Source organism: Ylistrum balloti, unplaced genomic scaffold (assembly GCF_031769215.1).
Source record: "Ylistrum balloti isolate Yb309-2 unplaced genomic scaffold, AGI_CSIRO_Ybal_v1 Utg370000, whole genome shotgun sequence".
Lineage (NCBI taxonomy): Eukaryota > Metazoa > Mollusca > Bivalvia > Pectinida > Pectinidae > Ylistrum > Ylistrum balloti.
This window is the reverse complement of record NW_026782078.1, coordinates 863,079-875,856: the sequence shown is the minus strand read 5'-3', so window position 1 is coordinate 875,856 and position 12,778 is coordinate 863,079. Positions and strand designations below refer to the sequence as shown.

The window sequence follows — 12,778 nt, the reverse complement described above, 5'->3', positions numbered from 1 at the left end:
ATTGGACATTAATGTTTATAACTGCTGTACAAACTTACGTTAGATATCTCTGTTGACAGGTAATGACGGATGATCATACTTATAAAGGACATTACTGCGACCAGCGATCACGGCGGACATGATAAAAAATGGCCGGCGAGCACCAGAAATGTTATTATAGCTGATGTGAATCAGCCGGATATTAGGGAACCAACGTTTAATGAGGGACTGATGTGACATTATTATTTCGTTATGGAATCTGAGAGTGTTAAGGAACATATGTCAGATTATGATACAGGAAGTGACGAAGAGATTGAAAGGATACTTTCTAAGGCCGACACTGAGATTGTTCATGACGGCGAAGATGATGTGCATTTGCACGTGAGCAGAGTGAGTGGCATTAGTGGCAGACGAGAAGATGACATACAACAAGAAAATCTGTCCTTCACATCTCCAGAAAACGGTCATTGTAGTGAAGGGGACGATCCTTACTTTACCCCTCCAGACCGGAAGTTGGGATGTTGCGCCTGTTGTTTCTGTGGAAAATCAAGAAAACATAAAAATCACGAAGTGTATCCGAAATCTTCAACACATTCAAAGACACTCAACAAAAAACCTCCAAATCGTTCAAAATCTCAAAATCGACGTGGCAAACGCTGCATGAAATGTTGTAAGCAGTTTGTCGCTTTTCTCTTCTCTCACATAGGAATGTGTTCTCTCGTAGTCGCTTATTCCATTCTCGGGGGATTCATTTTCAAAGAGTTGGAGGCTCCCTATGAAAAGACAGCTCGTGCCAATGTGGCAGCCCACCGAAAGGTCCAAGTGGACAGGCTGTGGAACATCACTTACCTGTATAACGTGTTACATACAGCCAACTGGAGCATAGCAGCTGACGAAATCCTCAGGGACTTCCAGACCCTCATCTACAAGGCCACCAAGGAGGAGGGCTGGGATGGTAAAGACGGCGAGGGTGAAGTACAGTGGTCATTCGCTGGAGCACTCCTTTACTCAATCACCGTCATCACAACGATAGGTGAGTACAGCATCGCTACGTCGGTTAACTTCCTCACCGTCATCTCAACGATAGGTAAGTACGTCATCACTACGGGAGCCTCTACTCCATCACCGTCACCACAACGATAGGTGAGTAATCAATTACCGTCATCACAACGATAGGTGAGTACGTTATCACTACGGGAGCCTCTACTCCATCACCGTCACCACAACGATAGGTGAGTACGTCATCACTACGGGAGTCTCTACTCCATCACCGTCACCACAACGATGGGTGAGTACTCCATCACCGTCACCACAACGATAAGTGAGTACGTCATCACTACGGGAGTCTCTATTCCATCACCGTCACCACAACGATAGGTGAGTACGTCATCACTACGGGAGTCTCTACTCCATCACCGTCATCACAACGATAAGTGAGTACATCATCACTACGGGAGTCTCTACTCCATCACCGTCATCACAGCGATAGGTGAGTACGTCATCACTACGGGAGTCTCTACTCCATCACCGTCACCACAACGATAGGTGAGTACGTCATCACTACGGGTGACTGTTTTCCATCACCGTCACCACAACGATAGGTGAGTACGTCATCATTACGGGCGCCTACCTCATTACGTCATCATTTATTTTGAGAGATGTAGATTGGTGGGGAAGTTTTACGGTCATCATAATTATCTCTATCCCGAACATACTACTTTCGTGTGCGATATGAAGCTGGACGTGTTTGATGCTCGTTAGTGAACCTGTTGTTCCTATTTAGCTTGTTCTCATTGGAGAACGTGACATGACTTACTTGAATTGACCAAGATTTACATGGCGAGTGTTGTCGATGAAATTAAGTTTTTATCAATATTCTTTTCTAATGTTGATAGTTGTGTTTATGTTGGTGTATAGTTTGGTATGTGTGGGTGTATACATTCAGTTTCTGTTGGTGTGTAGTGTACGTGGCAGCTGATGATTGATTTCTGTTGGATTGAGTTTTGTATGTTTGGGTTTAGGTATTTTTTGGTTAAAGTTGATTTTTTTGTTATGTATAGTTACATAAAAAAATAAGAAAGGTATTTCGGGAGAATTATGAAAGAAACAACGACATAATATACATGCTCCCGTACAATGATGGTGGGAGGGTGTTGGAGAAGCGATAGTTGAGGAGAGTTGTCGTCCATCAGAGAAAGTCCAGCTGGTGTCTGTTCCAAATATAATCCTGTTGATCGTTGATGGTAAACACAAAGTAGATAGGGTTACTCAACACATAATCTTATCTGGTATTTCTTATGTAAAATTGCCAACAAATTCGAACCAGTGGGTCTATGTCAGCCAATTTTAGAGAAATGTGTATACCAAATGTTGTGTTTTTTACAGAAGGGATTTAAACCTATCGTGTGATCTGATTTAAAAGTTATGAACAACTGATGATATAATTAGAGTTTTGCGTTTAAAGATCTTACGACGGACATGACACCGGAAAGAGAGTTGTTAAGCGGTGTAATGAGAATCGATTAGATAAAAAGGGATGGAAGTAGATACCAGTTTATTTCAGCTGACGGATGATTCATTAAAACAAGATTAAGTCAAACAACATCAGCGAAGCACTGCTAATGAGTTATTTGTTGACAGACTCTATATATCTCTGACTACATAGGCCGCAGTGTAACAGTGTGATGTCTATATTTGGGTCCTGTAGGTAACACAAGGACAAAAAAAATCAGCGGTATCAAACAGGATTCTCGAACCTTTTCCCCCTTTTAAATCTTCAAATGTTATGAACCGGTAAAGAGTTCGCGCGAACTCTCCTACATGTACGTCACATGTGAATATTCCATTACCTAGTAATTGTTAAGTTTGGTAGACTAGATAACCTGTCTTAGTTGCAACTTTTTACCGGTAATCTGTATTTTCGAAAAGTAGTCTAGCGGAGAACAGAAAAACGTTTGGTTAATTCTCGCGAGAAATTTCCTGACGACACATGTGAATATGTCATATCTTAGACGTCGGAACATGTGATCGAGATCTCGCAAGATCTCTCCTACGTCATATGTATTCTGTTGGACCACACGTGAATATTTCACACCTTATTTGGTAATTTTGGTTGAAATTTCTCAAGAACCCCCTAGGTCACGTGATCATGTTATACTTTGTTAGTTTTGTAAAGATATCTCGGTTCTCTCCTATGCTACATGTGTTGTCGTTTCAGGATCTAATTATCATTGCAGTTTATATCGATATTAACGCTCCTATCAAATCTTCCAAGATGTCGATCTCACCAGATATTTTGTATCTAAGTAACCGTTATCAGATTATGTAAACAGAATTTCAAAATGTTTAACAAATGTTTCACTGATGTGTTTTCGTGGTAGCACAGATGTACATCCTCTCAATGTTGTTTACTGGAGGCAATGTTCAGTGAGAGAAATGGAAGGGAGAACACCATTTTTTTCCAATGCCGTTATTTTTGCTTTATACAAACGGTGATTTGGGTTATTTTATTTCATAGACAGGAAAAATGGCTCACGTTCTCTGTCAGGATTAGATTATTGTAAATGTCCTGTGTGTCATAATTATTACAGCATCTATATAACATTTCAAACATTATGTGATATATGTTTAGTTCCCGAAAATCTCATCCATTTATATATATTTTACATATGACATTGAACATGATTACACACCATATATTTAAGCCATTCTGGAGAAAAGAGAATATTCTTTGACAGTTTTATGACTTTAAGCTTGTATAACTAAAAGTACATTAATCCGTTACAGAATCTGTGAAGACTGGGGCTGTTGCTGTTGTTAATTTATCATCAAGTAGACATTTTTGTTCCGTCGGGCTTTGTTGTCGCCTCGTTGTCACACACGACAATCTCGCCTAGGTTGTCTATGTAACAAATTGTAATTGATACGTCTGTCGTGGGTGTAATTATATAGGTTACATGGATCTACACCACATGCATTATGGGTGTAGTTTTTTTAGTTCGTAAACATAAGTGATTAATTAAACTAAACAAACATGCTGATTATACAATAATAAATGATTAATTGAGCTAAACAAACACTCTGAGTAAACATTTATATGGATCGTGCTGGTAATTCATCGCCGTCACAAACATCAACAATTGGTCTCGCCTGCTCTCTGGTGATATTTGGCTATTCCAACAGGGATGGATGGTGTTAACACGTAGCATGTTCAAGTCTTCGAAGTAAAAAGTCCGTCAACGACATCTAAAGGAAGCATGCCTCTAAGACAAACGCGTCCAGTTTATACAACAAAGATGGAAACTTTTATATTTACATATCAAAATTTAATTTTTAACAGGTAACTAATTGTAATCCTATTTCTAAATTGCAACGATTTAAGAGAATTTCATATTTTTCAATTTCAAGTTCAAGGAAAATAAATAAATAAAAGGCAAAAAAAAAAATAAATGATAAAAAAAAAAAAACGCCAACAAATCACCAGATTGAAATAGTCTCGCTATAGAATCAGAATACGGGGTTACAATTAGCCATTTCGGTACGCCAACTGAAGGAAGCCTAGCCCATAAAAGAAGGAATTTTGTTACTAACCTTTAGATAGACGTGGAATGATGATCAACAACATTTGAGTCGTTTTCATTCTTAATTTACAGAGTAACTTTCCTATATCACTGTAGTTTTGTTTTTCTTCAAGGTGTCCATCATGTTAAAAAATCAACTGACGATGCCCTTCTGTAACATGGTTTAACATATACGTTTATAGCCATTTTAATTACGGGACGTTTTTCTTTATCTAATTATCACATGATATTAACGTTATCAACTTCATATACGATATTTTGTATAGCCGTTATCAGATTATGTATTTCAAAATGTTTAACAAATGTTTCACTGATGTGCTTTCGTGGTAGCACAGAATATTTTCCTTAGTTGTATGCGATTCATACGGTCATCGCCTTACATGATAAAAGAGGTTCGATCATCAGGCTTCTATATATCTTCGTAGATAAACTTAATACCTCGTTTGCCGATACGTACATGTCGAAACAGTGTTAAGGCAACCTTGTTATTTTTTATGCTTCATGCATTTTCACCAAACAAATGGCTGTTTTTGTTAACGATCGGATGTCCGCGGGATCGATATGTCTGGATTACATGCCTTATATTTACAAATGACGTATTTGCCTAGTGTCGTCTTCCAGGCGCACGTCCAATACTTTGATTGAAAATGTGCCCAACACGCACCACCCGTTTCCATATATGATATAGAACCCGTAACATAGCGGAGGAAGTTTATTACTTTCTAAGTATCTAGAAAAGTTGCTTTAAAAGACATTGAGTTACAATTTACGTGAAAATATGATGAAAGAATAGTGAAGTATTTTGTTTAAATCTTTTATTCAGATAAAAGTCAAACCGCTTCAGAAACAATCAAGAGTACCGACATATCATTGTTATCGTTATTCAGACATTGATAAAAAGTGGGCAAAATAATTCACACTTTAGAATGTAACCGGAAATAAGACCAGGTGTTTCGGTAATGTAAGCTTCTTCTGGTTCACAACTTGGGTTACTTGGTATTCGACACCGACGGAAAGTCAATAGCTTTATCACTGTAAAACCTGTTCAGTGATGTTCTCGATTTACCAGTCTGCATTAGCTGTTATCATATTAGTTGTAAAGCGTTGGGTATCAAATCAAATACGGCATTTAATCACTATATCATATACTGGAGAAGCAAAACGAAAAACTCACAATGGGGAATTTCACAATCCTAGTAAATAACAGGTAAAATACCCAAATTTTCCTGATACGTTCCTCAAACCCGTACCATTTGTATTCTAATACCCATGCAGTATGATGTATCTGGTAAACCACTTTTCTTGGTATCGCGCATATTTTAGTGTTGAACCAGACAGACGGATATGTTATGAGCTTCGGAATGCTTTTGCGATTTTAAAGTTAAGTAATTACACTGAGTCGGTCCTTTAATTAATCTAAATCTAGACCTCTATCATTGCTGGTTTTGTTGTGCACAGCAAATTCGTTTTCTTTTGAAACAAGTTCAATGATGAATAACAAAAACCTAATTAGGTTCCCCAGGGGCCACATAAATACACACATCCACATAACCCTTCATCACTATCGGGCCATTCATTCATTGATACATTCCACAGTGATACCAAAGACACCTCCAGTTCCGCGTTGATCAGGCGCGTTGGGGATTTCCTCGAAACAACATCTACATGAGCGCGCTTGAACTATGTATATTGTTGACTGGACGGACAGACTTAGCGACTGTGAAACATTTTCAGACTATTGAAAGGCAGAGATGTATTTAAGCTGTCTATCAGGCATAAAAAAACATAATATATGCTCTCCTATTCATCATTATACCACGCGCCCTTAATTAATCCTTATGGTGAAAACTAAACGTTGACTTGTACAAAAAAATATATATATAATTTAAAAAGAAACTTCTATGTTAAAATCACCACGCGCTCGAAATATAACCTAAATACGATACATCAAAAAACCAGATATCAGTCTGTACAAAAATATATATCTGTTTTTACACTCCTAGGTTTAACTTTCAATGCGTTCTTAATAGAGCTCTAAAGAACTACTGCATCGCCAATTAAGCACACATATGTCGTATTGTTAAAGTAATACATGTCTCCTACTGACTCCTATTAACTATTACATTGTAATGATTTATAAAGGTGTTGATGTTTGAGGTTAATTTGAAGAAAAAGGAAAGTCTGGATTTAGATTGTAATTGTTTTAAAAGGAGTAATGCAATAAATATAAACATTTTGATAATACATTTTCATCAGCAACGTGTAAGAAAGGATCATTTGTATGTGAATGAGGTTTGATAAAAATCCTGTAAGGAATAAAGTCATTGTAACGTTAAAGAATGATGGTGAGGTTGACCTTTACCCAACAACCCTGAAATTTAAACTTGTTTAAGAAATTTAAGTGCTTTAAAAGTATGTGAAGTTTGATGAGAATCCCTCATGGAATGAAGTGACTAGAGCACGGACAATGATTTTTTTTAAATACTAAAAGTGACTTTTACATAGTAACCTGAAAACCTGAACTTGGACAAGATATTTTGATGCCAAATAAGTGTGTGAAGTTTGATAAGAATCCCTGAAGGTATGAATCCGTTAGACAGCTGAAAATGGTTTTCTTAAAAATAACAGTGACCTTGATCTCGACCCATCAACCATGAAACTCAAACATTGACAAGATATTTTGATGTCAATTGAATGAGTTTGATGTAAGCTCAAGGAATGAAGCCGCTAAAGTGTTGATAACGATTTTCTAAAAATGATAACAGTGACCTTGACCCAACAACCTTGAAAATCAAATTTGCCCATGATAATTTTAATGCTTTATATGTGTGTGAAGTTTGATGATTATCCTAAAAAGTATGAAACCACCCAATCAATGACAATTTTTCAATTTCCACGGACGCCCGGACGTACGGACGGACTGACGGAGAAGATGACGCCAATATATGACCGCCTCCGGCGGCGTATAAAAAAGCAGGCTCCATTCACAAAGGAACTAGAATTGCATGACACAGAATACGTCGTCACGTGACAATGTGAGGTGTAATGGTCCCCATGTTATTCTGTCCCAAAGAGGGTGGTTGCCCTCAGTCGTGATGTTATGATATTGTTACACTCAGCACTTTTATTTGAATATTGAATATATAATCGTGTGTCGATTTCGACGCCATTGCATCGTGTAGTTAGCTCCCACGGGCCGTATCAACCTTTTACGCTAATATACAAAAGTCTCTGTGAGAGAAATTCACTCAAAATACATTTCCGTATGGAACCAAGGGTCGTCAACAGGAAAAGGTCGTTAGAATTAGATGACGTCAACATAATGTTTGTATGGCATGGAACCAATAATAACAAGACAAAGGTGACAGCTGATTCCCGAGTAAATTATACAATATTCATAAAAGTAATTCGACCTGGAATATCATCTTTTAGGGTTAGACGAGTTGTTGAAATGCTATTAAAATACTAGATTACGCTGGAGATGTCGATTTTACAATCCAGTGACATCAAGCATGTCGAAAATTCGTAACGGATAATGTTTCATCGTCATTGTTAAGTACATTTAATTCCGAAACAATGCAAGTCACATGAGAGGATATCTACGTGGAAAGTCCCGTAACACGATACTCACAATTAGAAGAGAAGTGTTTTCGTCATACTGATGTAACTCGGATAACCCAGTTGATTCGATATTCCAATATGACGACAAATGACAGACAAGTTTTACGGTCATGATAATCTCATTGAGAAATATGTTTATTTTTTTGTGCAATTAAAAGCTGGATGTATTTGATGTTCGTTAGTTTGCCTGTATGTTTCCGTTGATGCAACCTGTTCCTTGTCCTTGTTTGGGAACGTGACATTAATTGCTTGGATTGACCAAGATTTTCATGGCAGGTGTCGTCGATTGAGCAGACGACGCTTACTCTTCCGAAAGTCTGGTCTTATTCTCTCTGTACTTTTTCAGGAGTCTCCGTCAAAATCGTTTTTTTTTTGTTTATATTTTACCCTAGTTTTATAGAAGTTGACCTTTGATTATGATTCTGTTGACAAGTTGATATTTTCTCTGTTGTTCAATGCTATCTCTCTGTTTATTACCTGAACACGAAAAGCCATTTTTTATCACTGCTACAGAGTTTCAAACGCACACAAAAAGCAATTCTATAACGAGAAAAAAATAACGCAAACGCTCAAAAAGATATTCATATTTATCAAAACTCTTCTTCATCTCAACTTCCAGTTGTAGTGGAAATATAGGTGTACTAATCTGCCAATAGTTTAACTACCGTTAACGTGATGTATTGATCAATCTATCAGTGTCGGATTTAGTGCCGACTTCCGTCATCAGAGGTTTCGATCTTGTCTCGAACTTAACCCTTATTTAATCACATGTATATAAATCCGGATATCTATAAATTGGATTCAATCTTTTCCTCCTTCATTGTCTACGAATGTACTGGAGTTCGTCTGTGAGCTACGTAACAGATTCTCGGTTTTGGCCAATACAATCAAATTATGGTATGGCTTCAACTTGAAAGATCCGAAAAGTAAAACAAAGTGAGACTTATATGCAACCGAAGCATTTTGGAGAAATACTCAACTAATGAAAGCAAACACCTTAGGGAAATAGACAGAAAACTACGAAAATGTGAAAATCGAGCTCAATGTGGCGCTTTAAACGGGTCAATCGTCCTCTGTAGGTATCAACGGACAATTATCTTATAACCGCGGGCGAGATTCCCGAACATCGTGTCAATTTACTGATGAAAACGTGTCATCAAAACAACTATGGGCTATCAATATTGCTCTAAGTCTGTTGGAAGTCCGAGACTAGAGTTATTAAAACGTCAAACGTCGCAGCCTCCCAGCTAGAAAGGCTGACAAAAGACCACCTTTCTTCAACACAAACAACGCGGTTGGTGATCGGGTGGTAATACCATTTCAATAAGGCGACCGGGGCTCGATTACCAGATCGGACATGAAAAAGTATGGGGGTCACCTGCCAATATGACAATATATGCCAAATATCGGTTTCCTAGGTTCCTCCCGCAGTAGGACGTTTCGCGTTCTTAGGTCCAAAGAGAGTGACCGGTATTATTTGTCAGCTTTATTGGCAGTTTTTGTAAAAGTTAAGAATTCATTTACGCTGTAACTATTTCATATTTTTTACTTTATACAAATACTTGTGGGCCGATGTTTACTCAAAATCGATGAAAACATGACAAAATATGAAGAAAGGAAAGATAAACAAGAAGTACCAAGGGAACAGAAGAATAAAGCCAGGTATTTCGTAACAGAAAGAGCATTCTTTTTCACCGATGGCACCCGCCACGTAAATATCGGTCTATATCTTCAAAAACTTAATTGGAAATAAAAATCAATAAATATATGGCAAATTATGAAATGAAGAGAGATAAACACAGAAACCACTTAAAACTATAATTAGAATAAGAACAGGTGTTCCAGGTGAAGAATCTCCTGTTTACTGTGTTTGTTGGATGTTGTTCCGTCAGTTAGTCGATTTAAGTACGTTATGTCAAATTTTCAAACGAGAACTAGGTATATTGTATATAGCGACGCATCGTATACTTGGGACATACACACATTATCCAGGAATCGTCATTGATGTCCATTCTGCTAAACGACTCGCTGCCAGTATCTTTTCACACGGGCAGCTATTAACTCTCTAACGGTAAAACCGGGACGGAGGACTGTAGCCTATCCCTCGAGCCGTCCGTCCGTACGTCCATTTCTTGTGAACGCAACTCCTTCTAAACTTATCATCAGATTTTCACGAAACTCGCTCAATGTCACTAATACAATGGTTCAATGTGCATGAAGGGGCGATTTTACGGTTCATTGATTTTTGTAAGATTTATGATACAGACATGTTAAAAGTGATAATTAAAAGGACCAGTCTTGATCTTTATATTTTGTGGAGGCGTATATTGTGTCCACGGCACTTTCATGAAGGTCATGATTTTCAGTAAAAGATTAAAATTGTACAATCATTTTGATGATCTTGATTTTTGATTCTGTAATCTATACAGAATTATACGGGAGAAAATATACAAAGATGTAAAAAAAATATAGGTTAGAAACATTTCATCAATCCATTGATGTAAACATTCATCAAGCCACCATTAAAATGATTTAAAGGGAAGTTTGAGAAATCCTTCAGGGCGAAAGTCAATCTCTTAACATCGTGCCTATGTTAACAGACGTTCTCTCGAGACGTTAGAAAGGAGCTGGTAGGATTGCCAAAGGAACCCTATGGGGATTAGGCTGAGAAATCTAACCTAGCATTCCATCGTTTGGTTCCTCACATCTAATCATAATTGCAGATCGATATGTGGTTGATTTTTTTTATTTATAAAGCCCTCTTGTCGATTTCATGGTATGATGATCAAGTCATTCGGTCACTAGTGACGCCATGACGACGAAAGTGCAAAGTCTCGTTAACTCTGTGATTTATGTGGAACTCTGAGAGATAACAGTTTAACAGGTAATCTGAGATCTATATATTGTGTCTGTAAACATTGATTTTATAACACTTTTCATTTGTGAACTGAATTGTTTCCGATTAAATTACGACATCCGGGTTTTAATCGAATTAATGTAGAAAATTATATTCATAATGATTTGAAAGCGCGGGTTTCGAATTTTTGCTGTTTACAGAGACATTTATTTTGGTGTAGCAGTCATATTACGGAAAGTCAGTGTCACTGTCTGATGAGATAGGAGGCGAGGTTAACCAGGATTTAATGAGATATGTGTCTCCATAACTGATTATTAGTAAGAGCGGATTGGCGGAACGATGGTTTCAGATACCGAATCATGACCCGAGTTATCCCAAAGGCACAATAAATTCAAAAACAAATGTAACAAAATGACATACCTTATCTATTTATATCAACAACTCACTTTAAATTAGGTTGAAAATATAATATTTGTTTTGTATATATTACAGGTTATGGACATATAGCTCCGAAAACTGCTCATGGACGGATGGTCACCGTTGTTTACGCTCTTTTCGGAATTCCATTGACTTTACTATGTTTGGCGAACATGGGTTCCTTCCTGGCCAACTGTTTCCGGTTCCTGTACAAACACGTGTGTCTCGCTGTAATATGGCTATGTTGTCCGTCTCAAGCCAAATGGCAAAGACAGTCTGACAGCCGCATCAAGTCGTCCACTAAAGAAGAGGCGGACCTCATCCGCTCGTCAAGGAAGGGCGAGCTACACGATGACGTCACAATCGTCATAGGGGACAAAACGCCCAAGGCAAACAAAGAGAGCGAGAAAGTGCGCGTGCCGATCCTTGTCAGCCTGATGCTTATTGCTGCCTACATATTTGGCGGCGCTACCTTGTTCGCTATGTGGGAAGGCTGGGATTACCTTGTGGGGTCCTACTTCTGTTTCATCACGCTCAGCACGGTCGGATTTGGGGACTTTGTTCCGGGGGCTGGACTATATTCCTTCTCTAACCAACAGAAACTCATTATCTGTGCATTCTACCTGATCTTTGGCCTGTCGTTGATAGCCATGTGCTTCGAACTCATGCAGGAAGAAGTCCGAGCTAAGTTCCGGTGGCTCGGCACAAAGTGCGGCATCATCGATGACGACCGGAAGTGACCAACTGACCACTATTCATAGAATCTCATTTTCAACGATTGATTAATTTATGAAGTTATTCACCTCGTCATGTTTTTGTATTTTTTTTTTTTGAGTTTTTGAAAACAAGATAGACTACCAACATTTAGGTTGCTAGATATCAAAGATAACTCCTGATGAAGGGTTTAGATCGCATGTTAAAATTATGTTTATCTAGATGGTAGAATGCAGTAACGTAATTTGTAATTCTTTTTTTCTCACATGGTTTCTCAGTGGAGCTCACGTATACATGTATTTTGTGACGCTAAATGTTAGATCTGTTTTCATTTTGTGATGTTTTTTGTGCGTCAGTCACCCTGGAACAGCTCTCTGTACACTAAATCCGTCGAAATCATGTTCATGGTTATCGATACAAAAATATGTATTGTTTTAAATAGTTTTTATAAACTGGTGAGTGGATTAAAAAAATATCTTTAGCTCAACTGGTCGGTGAGTTTATACCATACCGCGACGTCCGTCTGCCATCGTCCATCGTCCGGTGTGTGTCGTCCGTCGTTCTTCAGCAAAATATAAAAATCGCAAACAGTAAAAAACGAGTCAAAATC

General features: G+C 38.0%; 1 protein-coding gene across 1 annotated transcript; it reads left to right on the top strand.

Annotated features, from left to right (window-relative positions):
- Nucleotides 1-231: 231 nt before the first annotated feature.
- LOC132548105 (TWiK family of potassium channels protein 18-like) lies at nt 232-12,194 on the top strand. Its single transcript, XM_060211932.1, has 2 exons — nt 232-1,012; nt 11,530-12,194. Exons 1-2 carry the CDS (start codon nt 232-234, stop codon nt 12,192-12,194), a joined length of 1,446 nt encoding a protein of 481 aa, XP_060067915.1.
- Nucleotides 12,195-12,778: the final 584 nt, after the last annotated feature.

Excerpts from the sequence above, each read along its gene's own strand:
- LOC132548105 (XM_060211932.1), top strand. The coding sequence starts at position 232 with ATGGAATCTGAGAGTGTTAAGGAACATATGTCAGATTATGATACAGGA. Across the intron at positions 1,013-11,529 it reads CACCGTCATCACAACGATAG|GTTATGGACATATAGCTCCG; the intron begins GTGAGTACAGCA and ends TATATATTACAG.